Source organism: Clupea harengus, chromosome 18 (genome assembly GCF_900700415.2).
Source record: "Clupea harengus chromosome 18, Ch_v2.0.2, whole genome shotgun sequence".
NCBI lineage: Eukaryota > Metazoa > Chordata > Actinopteri > Clupeiformes > Clupeidae > Clupea > Clupea harengus.
In genome coordinates this window covers 23,720,795-23,738,602 of record NC_045169.1, presented here as the reverse complement: position 1 = coordinate 23,738,602, position 17,808 = coordinate 23,720,795, and the positions used below count along the sequence as shown (strand labels likewise).

At 40.2% G+C, this 17,808-nt stretch overlaps 1 protein-coding gene across 1 annotated transcript; it reads left to right on the top strand.

Annotated features, from left to right (window-relative positions):
- Positions 1–1,291: 1,291 nt before the first annotated feature.
- On the top strand, positions 1,292–12,830 carry LOC116224556 (CD209 antigen-like). Its single transcript, XM_042710392.1, has 8 exons — positions 1,292–1,341; positions 2,050–2,181; positions 2,528–2,551; positions 3,370–3,453; positions 10,926–11,009; positions 11,271–11,413; positions 12,352–12,557; positions 12,686–12,830. Exons 1-8 carry the CDS (start codon positions 1,311–1,313, stop codon positions 12,828–12,830), a joined length of 849 nt encoding a protein of 282 aa, XP_042566326.1. The 5' UTR covers positions 1,292–1,310.
- Positions 12,831–17,808: the final 4,978 nt, after the last annotated feature.

The window sequence follows — 17,808 nt, the reverse complement described above, 5'->3', positions numbered from 1 at the left end:
GGCTACAAAAGCCCTGATCAGATGGCAGTCGAGAGAGCGTTGGGTTGGTCGTTGGATTTGGACAGAGATTGGATTTGGAGTGTCGTTGGTTTTGGAGTGTCGTTGGTTTTGGATTATCGTCGTCGTTTGTTTATATTACCATTTACCTGACTTTACATTACATCTTTTTGTTTCTCTTCACAACACTGATCTTCACCACACGTTTGTTATAATTATTAGATAACTATATAAACTTGTAAATCATTAATAAATATATTATTATTATTATTATCCTAAATTCTGCGTGGCCTCCCCTTCTTGTTTCATGCCTTGAGCTGGCTCGTAACACACAGGAGGCAGATTTTTAAGGCTGGTCATTTAGTTTCATTTTGGTATTCATTATTTATTTCCTAATTTTTGTATTTCTTCTTACTGTTTTATCCTTCTCTCTCTCCTACTGTTGTCAACTCTGAATCAACCCTCTCTCTGCTACCCTCTACAGCAGTGTTTCTCAAACTTTTTCAGACCAAGGACCAATTAGCCAATAAAAAAAAACTTGCGGACCACCTAACTAAATAGTATATCTCCGGAACAACAGGCCTCCTACCCAGACCTGGCGCCAGACAATTGTTAGCGGCACATGATTTTCGCGGGTGGGCTCTCCTTTGTTACATACCGGTAGGCTAGTTATAGATATGACAAGCGCTAGGCAAAGCATCTGGAACCCTGCTCCATGCGTGACTTGGTTATGTTACAAACTATCACACACTCAGACACGCCAATGTATCACACAACACGACAAATAAACACAACGATGCGCATACCGACCACGCCACCGCATTAATTCACTACCAACAGAAGGCTAGCCGACTGGCATTAATATAGCCATCCTAGTAGTCAACTTTTCATAATTCAGAGTTGTCATTATCCAACGTCACACAACACAGAATATAGTTATCATCTTGCTGTCTCCGCAGCGGGAGAAAAAAAACGCTGTTTGAATGCAGCTCCGCGGCGTGATGATGCCAACTGCGGCTGAACCATCTCGCCGTTGCACCTTCTCCTACTGTCTGTGTCAGAGGCTTTCTCATTTAATTTTCTTTTCATTGTCCCTGTCTTAAGCCACCAATCCATGACCTTGTTAATAGATTAGGCAACTCTTTAATAGATTAGGCTACTACTGACTGTGTTCCCTTCGTTCTGAGTTGTATGTTAGAAATGTCGCAATAATTTAATTTTGGCCGCCGCGGACCATTACGGGGCACTGGCGGACCACCAGTGGACCACACTTTGAGAACGACTGCTCTACAGGTACAAACTTGTCATTAAAGATGTCCGGTGAAAATCAGGCAAAAGGGAATGGTTAGTTCTACATACAGTAGTTTTAGAGTTAATTTGTTGGTTTTTCAACAGTGCAAGGTTTCAAGGCTTTAGGCAGAGATGCCAGCTCGGAGTTTAATAACAGAAACACTTTAAAAAAACACTATGCAAGAATTTAACACTTTTATGCTTTTATAAATAACTACCTTTAGTATCATCTTCAAATTAATTTTCAAGGTATATGGTCATGTAAAGGACAGATAAACACACTTATTGTTCTGGCTAGCTGCCCAGGCTATGCGCTATGCAGTTATGTGTAAACCGCCCCCGCTATGTAGACCACCCTGTGTAAATGCATGCTAGCACGTCTCTATCAATGCCAGCTGTGCTGTTAGTGTTGTTTCATAGGTTTTTGCATACATTGTAGGCGGTTATCTCACCAAAACTCCTAAGTGCTGCTTTAATGCCACTTTGAACAGATATCAAATCTAAAATAGTTCTTAGTCCTTCCCTGAGGATGAAGGGGAACTATACTACTAGTTTTACCAGCACACCTTGGAAATACACCTCAAGTGCAAATCGAATCTCTAATCCTCTCTAATGCTTGTATATCCATCTTTGATTATATGATTATATAGTAAATTAAATCAAGTGTAACTTACATAGATGATGTTAACTATGTTTAATACATATGTTAGGCACCACTGGGTTACCGGCAGACTCATTTAATAGGTCTTTATTCTTCCCCAGCTCAGAGTTCTAAGAAAGCAAATTGTTGCCAGTTAACCGTGGATGAGGTGGGTCTCCTGAAACTGAAGTTAACCATCCTGGCCGTCCTCTGTGTCATCCTTGGAGCTTTTCTTGTGGCTTTTCAAGTGCTTTGTGAGTGTTTTTTTTTAAAGTGAGGGCACACCATGTTCATTAGTGTGTTAGCAAGCCAGAAATTGTGTATTTTATAGTCCATTCTAGGCTGGAAATTCTCCAAAATATGTCAACGATATACAACCATTACCATCATATACCATGTTAGTATTTCTGTGATTTGTAATTCTGAAAATGATAGGATAAAAACATGTATTCGTCTTGTTCTGAAAATATTCAAATTAATAGATTAAAAAATAAAAACGTAATTCAGTATATAGACGTAGATCACAATTACAATATTTCTGACAATGATGATTACTGTGATAAATATAACAAAATAATAGCACCCTTATTCTCTTTACAGCTTTCATGAGGGTGGAGAATGCAGGTGAGTTAGCATGAGTGAGTGAGTGAGTGAGTCATGGTGTGAGAGGATGAAAGACAGCGATATACCATCACAGAATAAGTCAATCTGACAATGAATGAGTGAAAATGTTTGTATGAATGAGAAATTGTAAATAAATAGTCAAATTAAAAGACAGAGAGACTCGAATTTGGAATACTTTCTCTGTCTGAGTAACGACCACAGTAACTCAACAATGTGTTTAATTTACTGTATGAAAATCCAGTCCTATCTGGTAAAGACTACATTACCCATTACACCTCTTTTTCATGTAACTCAAACACATTATTTGAATAGTCTATTTTACCAAGTAATTCACTAACTATGAATATTTCAAATGACTTTAGCTGAGCTACCAACTAACTGTCAACTAAACATTACCAACCTCACTACCTGAGTTGCACCCATATTCACACAGGCTCCTATCCCAACCTCACTATGTGTTGTTCCTCTCTCACAGTCAGAGCAATATGACTGATTGACTAGTTTCCTTAAAAACACTTTAAATGGAATGACAAAATTATTACATGTGATGACAATTACGTTTTTGCTATCAGCATGACCTCTTTATTATAGTAGAAACTGGAAGCAAATCATGAGAAAATGCTTTGGTAATTCATTATTATTACTAAGTAATTTACTCTGATTCAGCTTGACTTGACTAAATTCTGTTTCCAAGTTAGTAAATTGTTAGGAAAATTCGCTGTTTTTTTACATTTAAAATGTGTTTCATGCCCATAGATTCATTTATTCTGGACATCTTATATGACTTAGTGTACTGTTGATTTATTTCCTTTCAACAGAAACTGAAAGGATGTTAATTGAGCAGAAAAACAGAAATGATGATCTCACCAAGGAGAACACAAAGCTGAAGACTGGGCTACAAGGTGAGATTTCCATACATCTGTGGTGAACTGTTGGTTCCTAGGCCTTGTCTTCCTTCTGGTGCACAAAAGCACTGAAAAAGCAACAGGTCTGTCCATATCCGGTTTTGACCATGTAACAAGAGGACTACTTATCAGTATGACTGTATTAATAGATGTCTTTGTTTCAGTCAAAGTAGCGGTATATACATTGGGGAAAATAAGTATTTGAACCCCTGCCGATTTCGCAAGTTTGGCCACTTGCAAAGAAATGTGTGATCTATAATTGTAATGGTAGGTGTATTTTAACAGTGAGAAATAGAATATCTGTTGTGTTTCAAATATGTTTATTGGGAAACACATCATACAGCAGTGAAATTGGCAATTGACAGCAACATGTTTCCTTTTTCATTTCACAAACAAAAACAACAGAGAAGACAAATGTACACAAACATCACACACCATACAAAAAATTAAATACAAAATACAAAATAAAAACCCCACCCAAAACAGACACCCTCCCACCACAACCCCCCCTCCCTTCCCTTACCATAACCCACCCATCCCTCCCTAGGAGTGCATTTCACTTGGGTGTCAATTCAATTCTCTATCAAGATGAGAGATCAAAGGTTGCCAAATTTTCTGAAAGTCCCTCAGCTTGTCTTTCAGAATGAATCTAATTCTCTCCAAATGTAGAGTATCTGTCAAGTCAGTCAGCCAGTGTTTAAAGGAGGGTACCTCTTTCTTTTTCCAGAGAAGTAAGATCAGCTTTTTTGCAGCTATTAGACCGTATGCCAGAAGACGCTGTTGTGCTACATTTAATTTCCTTAGCTCTTCAGATATTCCCAAAATTATTAAAATAGGGTCTGGCTCTATCTGAACCTTCAAGATCACAGAAAGAAACCGAAATATTTCGACCCAATAATATTGAAGTTTGGGGCAAAGAGCATAACTATGTGATAAGGTAGCCTCCATGGACTCACATTTATCACACAAAGGTGAGACTTCTGGAAAAATTTTATGCAATTTTGTCTTTGAAAAGTGTAGCCTGTGCAGGATTTTAAATTGTATTAAACAGTGTCTGGCATTAATGGAACAGTCGTGGATGTATTCTAAACTCTCCTCCCACACATTAGGAAGTATAACGGCCCCAATCTCTTTTTCCCACTCCTCTTTTATTTTGTCCATTTTGGGAAGGCACATGCTTTGTAGTGTGTCATACAGTTGTGAAATTATGTAACGAGAGTTAGCAAACAGTTTAATAAAACTCTCTAACTTGTCTGCCACTGCATTCTCAAAGTTAGGAAGATGTGTTCTGACATAGTCTCTAATCTGAAGGTATCTGAAGAACTGATTCTTTGGCAAGTTATATTTCTCTTGGAGTTGTTGGAAAGAAGCAAAAGTCCCTTCTATGTACAGGTTGCCAACATTACAAATTCCTATTTGCTTCCAGGTATTAAAGGTCCCGTCCAGAACAGAGGGAGTGAAGGTGGGGTTTGCTGCTATAGGAAGCAAAAAAGACACTGCATTAAGTTTGAAATGTTTTCTTAGTTGTTTCCATATCCTAATTGTGTCGTGAATGATAGGGTTGTGTTTAAAACAGGTTCTTTTGACTGGTACAGGTGATAGCATAACTGCTCTAATAGAGAATGGTAGGCAATCCTCCCGTTCCATCTCTAGCCCATCGAAGGGTGATGGAGTGTCATCCAACCAGTGTGCAATAGAGCGTATTCCGGTGGCCCAGTAGTATAGAATAAAATTAGGCAGTGCCAGCCCCCCGTTGGTTTTGTGTTTGCAGAGATGGTCCTTTTTTATTCGATGAGACTTGTAGTTCCATATAAAGGGAAGAATAATAGAGTCCAGTTTCCTAAAAAAAGATTTTGTAAGGTATATAGGCAAGTTTTGAAAAAGATAAAGTAGCTGGGGGAGGAAGATCATCTTAATAGCATTTACTCTACCCAACAGGGAGATAGGGAGTGTTCTCCAGAATTGAATATTGTGCTCCAGCTTGTTTAACAGCACAGGGAAGTTAGCCTTGTAAAGAGCGTTATAGTTCTTGGTAATTACTATCCCCAGATAGGTTAAGTTGTCCGATATTATATGAAAGGGAAGCTGTTTGAGCCAGTCTTGATCCTCAAATTGTACTGGTAGTAGCTCACTTTTACTCCAGTTAATCTTATACCCAGAAAAAGTACCAAATAAATTAAACATTTTCAGTACTGATGGAATTGTAATCATTGGTTGAGTAACATATAACAAAATGTCGTCTGCGTACAATGATATTGTATTTTTGGTAAACTCTGTGTTGTAGCCATGGATTTCTGGATGTGATCGAATGGTTTCAGCAAGTGGTTCTATGGCTAGCGCAAACAGTAATGGGCTAAGTGGGCATCCCTGCCTAGTACCCCTGCCAAGCTGAAAAGGAGTAGAAAGAGTCCGGTTAGTGAGTATCCTGGCGCAGGGGCCATTGTATAACAGCTTAGTCCAGGACACAAACTTCTCACCGCAGTTGAATTTCTGCAAGACTGCAAATAAGTATGGCCATTCAACCCGGTCGAATGCCTTTTCAGCATCCAAAGTGAGGATAATAAGGTCTTTTTTGGGAAGTCTGGGAGAATGCATGATATTTAGAAGACGTCTAAAGTTGTGGAAGGAGTTTCTATTGGGAATAAACCCAGTTTGGTCAGGATGTACCAACTTACCCATAAAGGCATTAAGTCTTCTGGCCATTGTTTTGGCCAGAATTTTTTGATCTGTGTTTAACAATGATATTGGCCTATATGAGCCCACCTCTTCTAGGTCTTTCCCTTTTTTTGGGAGAAGAATGATGGTGGCTTCAGTCAGCGTCTGAGGCAATACACCATCATCATATGACTGGGTGTATAGTTTGCCTAGGTAGGGGGCCAGCAATCCTCCAAACTTCTTATATATCTCAATGCTAAAACCATCCGGTCCTGGGCTTTTAGCATTTTTCATTGACCCAATGGTTGCTAGTAATTCCTCACATGTAATGTCTGCCTCTAAGGCATCGCGGTCCGTTTGACTTAGTGATGGGAGTTCACATTCGTCTAAAAATGATTGCATTGTTTCAGGTAGAGAAGTTGATTCAGATGTATACAATGTTTCATAGAACTGCCTAAATCTGTCATTAATATCTTTGGGGGAGGTAAGGATATTACCTGAGCCTGACTTAACTCTGTGGATAGTCCTGTCATTTTCAAGTTTTCGCAGTTGCCTTGCTAATAATTTATGTGGTTTGTCTCCGAATTCAAAATATCTCTGTTTTGTGAAGATAAAGGCTCTGCAAATTCTATCTGATAATATTTTGTTAAGTTTGTATTTAAGGGTTGAGATTTTTGTATGTTTTTCTGAAGAGGGTTGCTGGGCATTCTCTATGTCTAACTGATGGATTTCTTTCTCAAGTTCTAGCTGTATTGCTTTGTTGCGCTTCTTGAGAGAAGATTGGAAAGAAATAATGCACCCTCTCAAATAAGCCTTACAAGCTTCCCATAGTAGTGTAGGAGAGGTATCATTTTTATCATTGGTTTCAAAATATATCTTAATGTTTGATTCTAGGTATTCACAGAACTTTGCATCTGTGGTAAGCTGGGGGTTAAATCTCCAGCTTCTCTGGATAGGCACATTTTCACCAAGCTTTAGTGAAAATGATACTGGACTGTGGTCAGAAATAATAATATTGTGATATTTTGCATTATAGGAAAGTGGTAATAGTTTGCCATCAACTAAGAAAAAGTCAATTCTAGTATAGACATTATGTACTTTGGAATGAAAGGAATACTCTCTTCCAGTAGCATTAGAAATCCGCCATACATCAGAGACATTCATGTTTTCAATATAGGATTTCAAAAGGTTGCATGCCTTGGAAGGTTCCACCCTCTGTGTAGAAGACCTATCCAAATAAGTGTCCAAAACTAAGTTAAAATCGCCACCAATTATTAGATTAGTACTAGAAATATCTGGTATCAGATTTAAAACCTTTCTAAAAAATTCAGGGTCATCGTTGTTTGGTCCGTAAACATTCAGTAGGGTTATTGGAGTAGAATGGATTTCCCCCACGACTATGACATATCTCCCGTCCCTGTCTACTATTGTAGATAGGTGCTTAAAAGGAACTCCCCTACGAATTAAAATGGCCGTGCCTCTAGCCTTTACTGAAAAGTTTGAGTGGTATATATGTTGTATCCACCTACACCTGAGCCTAGCATGTGAGTCGTTCTTCAGGTGCGTTTCTTGTAAGAAAATAATGTCAACTTGTAGTGATTTAAGGTGTGCAAGCACTTTGCCTCTTTTGACAGGTTCGTTAATACCATTTACATTCCAAGAACAAAATGTTATATCATCCCTCCTCTTCTCTTTAACTGTTTTGTTGTGCATCATGTAAGCTGATTAAGGCATCTGTCCTTAGACTCTCTCCTCTCTCCGTTGGGTGTATGTAACCACAAGCTAAACGACACTCCATCCTCCCTCCCACCCTTTCCCATTCCCCTCCCGCCCTTTCCCGTTCCCCTCCCACTCCAAATACACTTACACATAAAAAACAAAAAAATAATAATAATAATAATAAAGAATAACATTGATAGTTTAAGCAATTCTACTCTCTCTAAACCGAGAATGAACTCCAACTCTAGCAACCAACAGTGGTTGAACTCTTTATCCTACTGTAGCTAGTAGCTCTACAGTTATAAAACTTGTAACAAAACCTGTTTTGGTCTCAAAATAAAGATTATGCATCTTCCATTAAGTAAATTAGAAGGATATGTACACTCCAAAGTTTTAGCAGATCCTATTCAAATAAACATACAACTCCAAGGCTTATACTTTGAAAACACAAACTCTGGCCTATAGTAATCCAAACTGTTACATTCCTTAAACTCTCAAATTCAGTCACCATTCTATCAAAGTCAAATTGTTACCTTGAGTGTGATTATGAATGTGTGCCTGGGCCTATTGTGTAGGCTTACTTGTCCATGGATGACTCACCACAATATCCCCTGTTGTCATTTACCAATAGACTCTCATAAATGAATGCGCCATGCTTTGAAGTGAGTGTCTCATTTGTGGCCCTGGCCGAAGTGACGTTCAGCATATAGACGGGCCTCCTTGGGGTCTGTGAATGTGGTCTCGTTCCCGTTGTGCGTCACTCTCAGCTTGGCTGGGTATAAGAGTCCGAATTTGACTCCAGGCTGGTCTCGCAGCAAATTCCTGGCTGGAGTGAAGGCAGCTCGGCGTTTAACTACTTCAGATGGAAAGTCTCTGAAAACTTGAATTTGCTGTCCTTGATAAATGAGGCGTTTGGTCTTCATAACCTTCTGCAATATGTCCTCCAGAGCATGGCAGTAGTGCACCCTTAAAATCAGATGTCGAGGTGGCCCATTACCACTGGGGCGCTCGCGGAGGGCTCTGTGTGCACGGTCTATCACTGGTTTTCCGTCCAGCTTTAAAACGTCCATAAGCAGTTGTGCCACGAAGTCCCTGGTTTTCTGACCATTTTCCTCCCCCTCTTTAACTCCAGCAATTCTCAGATTTTGTCGTTTAGACCGTCCCTCCAAGTCCAAACATTTTGCTGAAAGTTGTTCAACTTGGCTATGTAATTGCTTTACCCTAGCTTCGAGTTCCACAACTGTGTCTGAGGTAACATTAGCTGACTCACCTAAACTTTCCAAAGTTTCATTTTGGGTGTCTAATCGAGCATTTACTGCGAAAAATGCAGTGTCGCTTTCTGTTTTCAGAGCGGCCATTTCACCTCTCAAAGTTGTACTCACGTCAGCAATCTTTTCGTCAATTTTGTCGCAAATGTCTGACTTGGCTTGGGATAATTCCGCTTGCAGTGATGCTATAGCGGCCAATACCGCTTGGTTGTCAGCACTCTGCACGCTCGCCTCCCGGTTACCCTTTCCACTCTGGTTCAGTGCTTCAGTCGGGCCTCCTTCGTCGTTCGACTCAGCCTTGGACTGTCCTCTTTGCTTCGGCATTTTAACTAAACAGCAGGTACTAGGAGTGTTTAAGATGCAAAATCCAAAAAACGTTCGATTCAAAATTGCATAGGTTTTGTTTTAAATGTAATTTTAACATGAAATCTGTAGGAGCTACAGCAAGGCGCGTCTTATCTCCTCATCGCTCAACAGCGCCCCCCGAGAAATAGAATATCAACAAACAAATCCAGAAAATTGCATTTTATAACATTTATGACTTTATTTGTATTTGATACAGAAAATAAGTATTTGAACCCCCAAGCAAACAGCAAGAATTCTGGCTCCTAATGACCAGTTATGTGCCCAAGAAGCACACATATTAGTCCTCATTAGGCCTAACAAGGTACACCTGATCTCAACTGGTGACGTGTATCAAAGAAACCTGTCCAAAGAATCATACTTCACACCTTCAACCTCACCATCATGGGCAAGACCAAAGAGTTGACCAAGGACGTCAGAGATAAGATTGTAGACCTGCACAAGGCTGGAATGGGTTACAAAACCATCGGCAAGCAGCTTGGTGAGAAGCAGACAACTATTGGTGCGATTATTCGTAAATGGAAGCAACACCAAACAACTGTCAATCGCTCTAGGTCTGGGGCTCCATGCAAGATATCCCCTCGTGCGGTATCGGTGATCATCCGAAAGGTGCAGAATAACCCCAGAACTACACAGGGAGAGCTTGTGAATGATCTCAAGGCAGCTGGGACAACAGTCACCAAGAAAACCATTGGCAACACACTACGCCGTAATGGTTTGAAGTACTGCAGCACTCGCAAGGTCCCCCTGCTCAAGGAAGCACATGTACAGGGCCGTCTGAAGTTTGCCAATGAACACTTGAATGATTCTAAGGAGGATTGGGAGACAGGATGTGGTCAGATGAGACCAAAATCAAGCTCTTTGGCATCAACTCGACTTGCCGCGTTTGGAGGGGGATGAATGCTGATGAATGCTGAATATGACCCCAAGAACACCATCCCCACCGTCAAGCATGGAGGTGGAAACATTATGCTTTGGGGCTGTTTCTCTGCCAAGGGTACAGGACGACTCCACTGCATCGAGGGGACTATGGATGGGGCCATATAACGTGGAATATTGGGCTTGAACCTCATTCCCTCATTACCTCCCATTGAAAAGGCAACCTTAAGAATTTGGAGAGGATCTGCAAAGAGGAGTGGACCAAAATCCCTCCTGAGATGTGTGTAAACCTGGTGACCAACTATAAGAAAAGTCTGACGTCTGTGCTTGCCAACAAGGGTTATTCCACCAAGTACTAAGTCATGTTTTGCTAGGGGTTCAAATACTTATTTTCTGCATCAAATGCAAATTAAGTCATAAATGTTATAAAATGCAGTTTTCTGGATTTTTTTGTTGATATTCTGTTTCTCACTGTTAAAATACACCTACTATTACAATTATAGATCACACATTTCTTTGCAAGTGGCCAAACTTGCTAAATCGGCAGGGGTTCAAATACTTATTTTCCCCACTGTATTTTCACAGAAACTGAAAGGATGTTAATTGAGCAGAAAAACAGAAATGATGATCTCACCAACGAAATCACAAAGCTGAAGAATGAGCTACAAGGTAAGATTTCCATACATCTGTGGTGGACTGTAGGTTCCTAGACCTTGTCTTCCTTCAGGTGCACAAAAGTACTGAAAAAGCAACAGGTCTGTCCATATCAGGTTTTGACCATGTAACAAGGGGACTACTTATCAGTATGACTGTAGTAATATATATCTTTGTTTCGGTCAAATGAGTAGTATATGCAAACAGTATGTCAACAAATCATGACAAACCAAATGCCAGTTTTGGTGGTCATTATGAATTGTATTCCTTAAAAAGGAGGGAAGTGTGCGGATGGCTGGCAGTACTTTGATGGATCATGTTACCACTTCTCCACTGATACGAAGAACTGGACTGAGAGTAGAGATGCCTGTGTGACTATGGGAGGACACCTGGTCATCATAAACAGTCAACAAGAACTGGTATGACATTATTTCCTTAAAAAATATTTCCTGGTCTACTATCTAACTCTAATGTACTAAACTCTAATCAGTAGTGGCTGGTGAACTCATTTTTTGGTGCAGTAGCCCCATGTCCTATACCTCCAACATACCTGAGAGCATTAACTGTTTACTTGTTTACAAGTGTGCAGACCATTTGTGTGAATGTTAGGATGGCTATTACATATACTGTATATACAGCATTATTTGCATCATGTGTTAAACACCAGGTTAATGATACGTGTCTCTGAGGGCCACTCAAGATCATTTCTTTACCTGATATTACATCAGCAACAGCATCCTGTTTTGAAATAGTACATTATTTACATACAGCGATAAAACTACTACTACTATTACTACTACTTTCTTCCTACCCAGATTGTATCTTCTTTTTAAACATAAGACTTAATTGCCAAAATTCCTTCAATACCATTCATTGCCAATATAACCTTATGCTTGTGTTGTGCCAAGGTTATGTAAAAACATACTTTAACCTGAACTAAAATACAACATTATAATGCCAAAACTATAAAATATATTAATTTAATTATAAATAACGTGGTGACACTGAAAAGCAATATGGTGCACAATACTGGATATACATCAGATATGTAGTAATACGAATATTAGTCAACGCTCTCTAAGCAATTACAACTACCTATTTGTGACTTTCAGGTATTCAGCACATTTCCCTGTTTGGGATCAATAAAGGTCATCTTAGCTTTGGTTGATTAATACATTTTATAGATAAATATATTACAGCAGTTTCAACCTCACACCCTCTCATGTGATACTAATTGGATAAGAGTACACAAGCTTTAAAGACTAATGTGATTAAAATCAGCATGTTGTAATGGTTATTGCAGTAGTCATCATAATATTGCTTATCAAGATCATGAGCGTGATATTTCTTACATTAGGATTTCCTGAACGCCAGACGGGAGATGGGAGATGGGCGGTCCCAGCGAGATTTCCACTGGATTGGTTTAACTGATGCTGAGGAAGAGGGCGAATGGCGCTGGGTGGACAACACACCCCTCACAGACCCAAAGTTGGTACAACCCAAACATACTGTACTTACCTTTGTTTCAGCTCAATACAATTCACATTCAACACAATTTCACTGGTTAGATATGTGCAGATCTAAAAACAAAGTAAAGAGCTGAAATCTGATACCTGGCATGGTTTAATTTGACAGATTATGAGCACCATTTATCATGTTTATTTGATATCTGGACTCTGTTCTTCTTCCAGGTTTTGGGGCATAAACCAGCCAGATAACTACAAGGAATGGGGTCCACAAGACTGTGCCATGATTTTTGCAGGAAAGTTGTATGACGAAACCTGTCGCTCACTTAAAAGAATCTGTGAGACTAAAAGCTGTATGGCCGGGGTTTAACTAATATTACCACAACATCAATTTATTTACCCACTCAAATTCATTTATGCTCGAAAAAATTGCTTAGAAGAAATGTTGTAGGGGTGTCTGACGTGCGGTATGGATTTGACATTCATTGCGTTTGATCTGATTCCTGGACATAAAACTAGGGAAACACTTTAGTTTAGGGAACATATGTTAACCATTCACACATAACTAATATGTGTCTGTATAAGTGCCAAATGAAGTCTGTATTAAGCATCATTTATTAGGCCTGTTTTAGCCTCTTTTTTAATCTCACTGAATATGTAATATATTCTTGGTATATCCTTAATAATCAACTAGTTAGTCTCAACCTAATCTTACTGATATATGATATATTTTAAGAATACAAATAGAAAGCTTGTAGTCTGCTAAACCACTGTCTGAATATGTTACCTGTAGGAACAAAATAATTGTAGAATAAGTATCTCTACTGACAAACAGTGTTTCATTGCTCAATGCAAAGGCACAGCAGGTCCATTAATGGTAATGGTACTCACCCAGGCTGCTAGTGGTGACTGGGAGGCAGTAACGGTTATGGTACTCACCCAGGCTGCTAGTGGTGAGTGGGAGACAGTAATGTTAATGGTACTCACCCAGGCTGCTAGTGGTGACTGGGAGGCACAAAAATCTACGCAAAATTGAGAAAGAAGATTTCCACACAGTATTTTAATTCCCGATTTCCATGTTTAAGCACATCAAAGAAAATCAGATAACGGGTCGTTTTTTCGTTTTCCGTTTTCTATTATCAAAACAAAAAAAGAAAAAGGGGGGATTTTGGATTTCTCATTTCAAAACGAAAATCCATTGGCCGCAAAGTACACGGACCAATCTGAAGCACTGACCCGTTTTCTACTGCCGGGCACTTCACTGCAACTGAACAAACTTACCACCTTCCCACTTCAGTTTGTTTTCAGAATGAGAGAGTTTTAGGAGGAGGATGCCATTACTGTGGCTCAAATAGGAGTCAGGTACAAATGGGCCTTGTCCTGACAAGCTAGACTCAAAGAGTAATGTGTTCCCACTGTCACAGTTTTTCAAGAACGTGGAGAAGCTAGGCCATGCCCGATGCAGCCTCTGTTGATTTTCTGTTCCAATAGTTGGCCCTTTTTTTTGCTTAATATCTGATGGAGATCTGTGACGTAATGTGCTTTGGTGAAGTGGACTGGAGTGGGTGGTCGGGAGGGTAGTAGGATGGGTGGTTGGGTTGGCCTGTGCCCCTGCAACGTTCTACACAGGAATGTTTATGATTAAACTGTTACCAGAGCACAAACACAACAGCATTGTTTACAACAGCTCAAAGTTCTTCATAGATCTAGCCTCTTAATTTTGCTGTCAAAGTGCACCAGATTTATGCATTGAACTTTAAAATATGCTAAATGTTCTTATATATAAAATATATTTCCGGGGAGCATGCCCTGGACCCTCCTAGGGGGTTCCAGTCATTGTCACCTTTTTCATCCCTGATGAGTTTGCACCCCTGTACAACTATTCTTTGCCGCTATAAGTAGCATATTTAGACAGTTCATTAAAAGGCTATAAATCTTCTTTTGATTTTGATCCTTGCTATATATCAGTAAACATTGGTTAAGACCAACTAGTTGGTTATTAAGGCTGTACCAATAATAAATAACCTCATCAATCAGAATAAGAAATTGGTGAATACTGGCCTAGTTAATGCTGGCCTTATTGGGCACTGATACAGACACCAATGTAAGCTCAGTACATTCATGTAAGCTCAGATTTATGTTGTGTTATTTTTAAGGACAGCCCTTTCTCTTAGCTTGCCAGTCATATTTGGGTTGAATGTCTTTCTATTCTGAGGCTTATGAGTGTTGGTTTAAATGAATGTCTTTCTATTCTGAGCCTTATGAGTGTTGGTTTAAATGCATGTAAATATCTTCCCATGGTTGGTGCACAAACTGTTACTGACCTGTCTATAAGGACCCAAGCTCTTACTGACCTGTCTATAAGGACCCACGCTCTTACTGACCTGTCTATAAGGACCCACGCTCTTACTGACCTGTCTATAAGGACCCAAGCTCTTACTGACCTGTCTATAAGGACCCAAGCTCTTACTGACCTGTCTATAAGGGCCCAAGCTCTTACTGACCTGTCTATAAGGACCCAAGCTCTTACTGACCTGTCTATAAGGACCCAAGCTCTTACTGACCTGTCTATAGGGACCCAAGCTGCCGTCCTTGACCGTTTCAGTTTCTCCTGCTCGGGTATTGTCCAAGGCAATGTCTTGGTAACACCTTTGTGAAAACCTCTCTGTCAGTTGTACTATTATACTTGTCCACATAAGCACATATGCCTGTACACAAATGTATGTGAGAATGTGAATAAAGCTGATTTCATTTTTTTGTCCAAATTTGAGTTTTACATTTTCAATGGTAATATATATCAGCAGTATAAGGTTGCCGGTGTTATCAATGGTCTTTTTATTGATTTCTCATCTCATTGCAAACAAGACATGTATACAATTTAAATCCCACCATCTCTCACCTCCCACCACCCATCCCCCCACCCCAAACAAAACAAACACACAAATAAACAATACAGGAAAAAATTGAAAAATTAAAAAAAAGGAAAAAACTGACCAAACTTTTGTTGTGTTCAAAATCAGAAAAGCCACAGTGCTCAGTAAGGTAAACCATCAATTATAGAGGACTAGTCCTCAATTATGTCTGAAGTGCTGACACTGTCAAGAAAAGGGCTCCAGATATTATAGAATGTATTCACTGATCCTCTGAGACTATATCTAATTTTCTCTAATGAGAGAAAAGACAGTATATCTTTGACCCAGTGGGTGTGTTTGGGTGGGGCAGCTTCTTTCCATTTCAACAAGATGGACCGGCGTGCCAACAGTGAAGCAAAGGCCAAGGTCTTCCGTTTTGCTACAGGTAGTTGCAGTCCCTCCGGGATAACCCCAAACAGTGCCACAAGCGGGTCAGGGTCAATCTTGTGGTTTATAATTCCAGAGAGAGTCTCAAATACTGAACGCCAGAAATCTTCTAGAGAGGGGCAGGACCAGTACATATGAATTAGGGAGGCATCTGCACTTTTACATTTATCGCATTTGGGAGAAATATTTGGGTATATTTTAGAAAGTTTTACCTTAGACAGATGGACACGATGCACAAGCTTAAACTGTATCAGGGAGTGGCGTGCACACATAGAAGATCCAGGCACCTGTCTAAGAATTGACTCCCAGCTACTATCTGGAAGGCATTGACCTAAGTCCTGCTCCCAGGCTGCCCGGACTGCAGCCAAAGGTGGAGAGTCCAGACCCGACATTAATTTGTACAATCTTGAAAAAGATCCCCTAGCAAATGGGTCAAGAGAGAGAAAGGCATCCAAAGGGTTCACAGGTGGCTTAGATGGGAAGTTTGGTACTTGACACTGCACAAAATGCCTGACCTGGAGAAATCTGAAAAAAATTGTTTTTGGCAAGTCATAATGTCTTGACAACTGCTCAAAAGAGGCAAATGTCTTATCTATAAATAGGTCTTTAAAAAAGTGTAGCCCTAGTTCATGCCATGCCATAAATGTCTTATCTTGCATCGATGAAGCAAATAAGTGGTTCAATGCTATGGGGCTTAGCAGGGACGCTCTCTGAAAGCCAAATGTCTTCCTGAACTGAAGCCACACCCTAAGAGAGTGGTTTAACACTGGGTTGTTTGTAGGTGTACGACTAATCCCAGGAAGAGCAGCACCCAAATATGCTGACAAAGAGGTCTGCCTACAAGCACTGTTTTCCATGGAAACCCAAGATGGACATTCAAGGTTGAGATGGTAACACCACCAGTATAACATGCACCGTAGGTTGGCTGCCCAGTAGTAGTATTTAAAGTTGGGAAGAGCCATGCCACCCTGTTCTTTTGGTCTTTGGAGAAAGGCCTTACGCAGTCTAGGCTGTTTGCCATTCCAAATGAATGATGAGATAATGGAATCTAAAGATTTGAAAAAGGAAAGAGGAAGAAAGACAGGTATGCACTGGAACAGATACAAATACTTGGGAATAATGGTAATTTTGATTGAGTTGACCCGGCCAATGAGAGTCATGTTCAGAGGGGACCATTTTGAGAGGTCTTGTTTAGTTTGTTCTAACAATTTGGCAAAATTAGCCTTGAAGAGATGATTGTAAGAGCGTGTAACATTAACCCCGAGGTATGCAAAATTATTCCTAGCAATCTTAAAAGGTACATTTAAGCGCAGTTGTGATGCCTGATGATTAATAGGGAAAAGTTCGCTCTTGTGCAAGTTCAATTTGTATCCAGAGAATTGGCAAGGACATAGCAGCAGGTAATGACACACCTGGATTAGAAATATAAAGCAAGAGGTCATCTGCAAATAAAGATACCCTGTGCTCAGATCCCCCCCGCACCACACCTGTGATTTGGTTGGAATCGCGAAGTGCTATTGCTAGTGGTTCAATATTAAGGGCAAAGAGTAGAGGACTGATAGGGCAGCCCTGTCGGGTGCCACGGTGCAAAGAGAATGGAGTGGAGAACTGACTATTGGTTCCTTATCGCAGTTCACTGCGATATAACAGTATGGTACATGACGTCAGTCATGGGTACAAATCGAAGCATTTATCTATTCACGCCTGAAAGGCCGCGAGATCTGTTAGCGCGCGCTCCTGGCCCCGCCTGCCAGGAGTACTATAATATCATTACGCGCCCTCAGATCTGCCTCTTTTGAAACTTCGCAAGACGGAGTGAACATCTCCGAGCATATCTCAAACGCTCTACCACAGTCAAAAGAGTTTTGTGTGCTTTTCGCTCTCTACGGGTTGGTGAGTTATCCGGGTTCCTTAACCCTCACTAGCTCAGGGCGCTACGAAATTCATTGGCTTAACTTCATTTTGAAAGTAGTGGCTGCTATCCTGGCTGCCTGGCTGGCTAAGTCTCTGACTAGCCTGCTAGCTTGCTAACAACGTGTTCGTTGCAGA

Coding starts and splice junctions, on each gene's coding strand:
- LOC116224556 (XM_042710392.1), top strand. CDS start 1,311: ATGTCCGGTGAAAATCAGGCAAAAGGGAATG. Junction 1,342..2,049: donor AAATCAGGCAAAAGGGAATG/GTTAGTTCTACA, acceptor ATTCTTCCCCAG/CTCAGAGTTCTAAGAAAGCA. Junction 12,558..12,685: donor CATTCAACACAATTTCACTG/GTTAGATATGTG, acceptor TTCTTCTTCCAG/GTTTTGGGGCATAAACCAGC.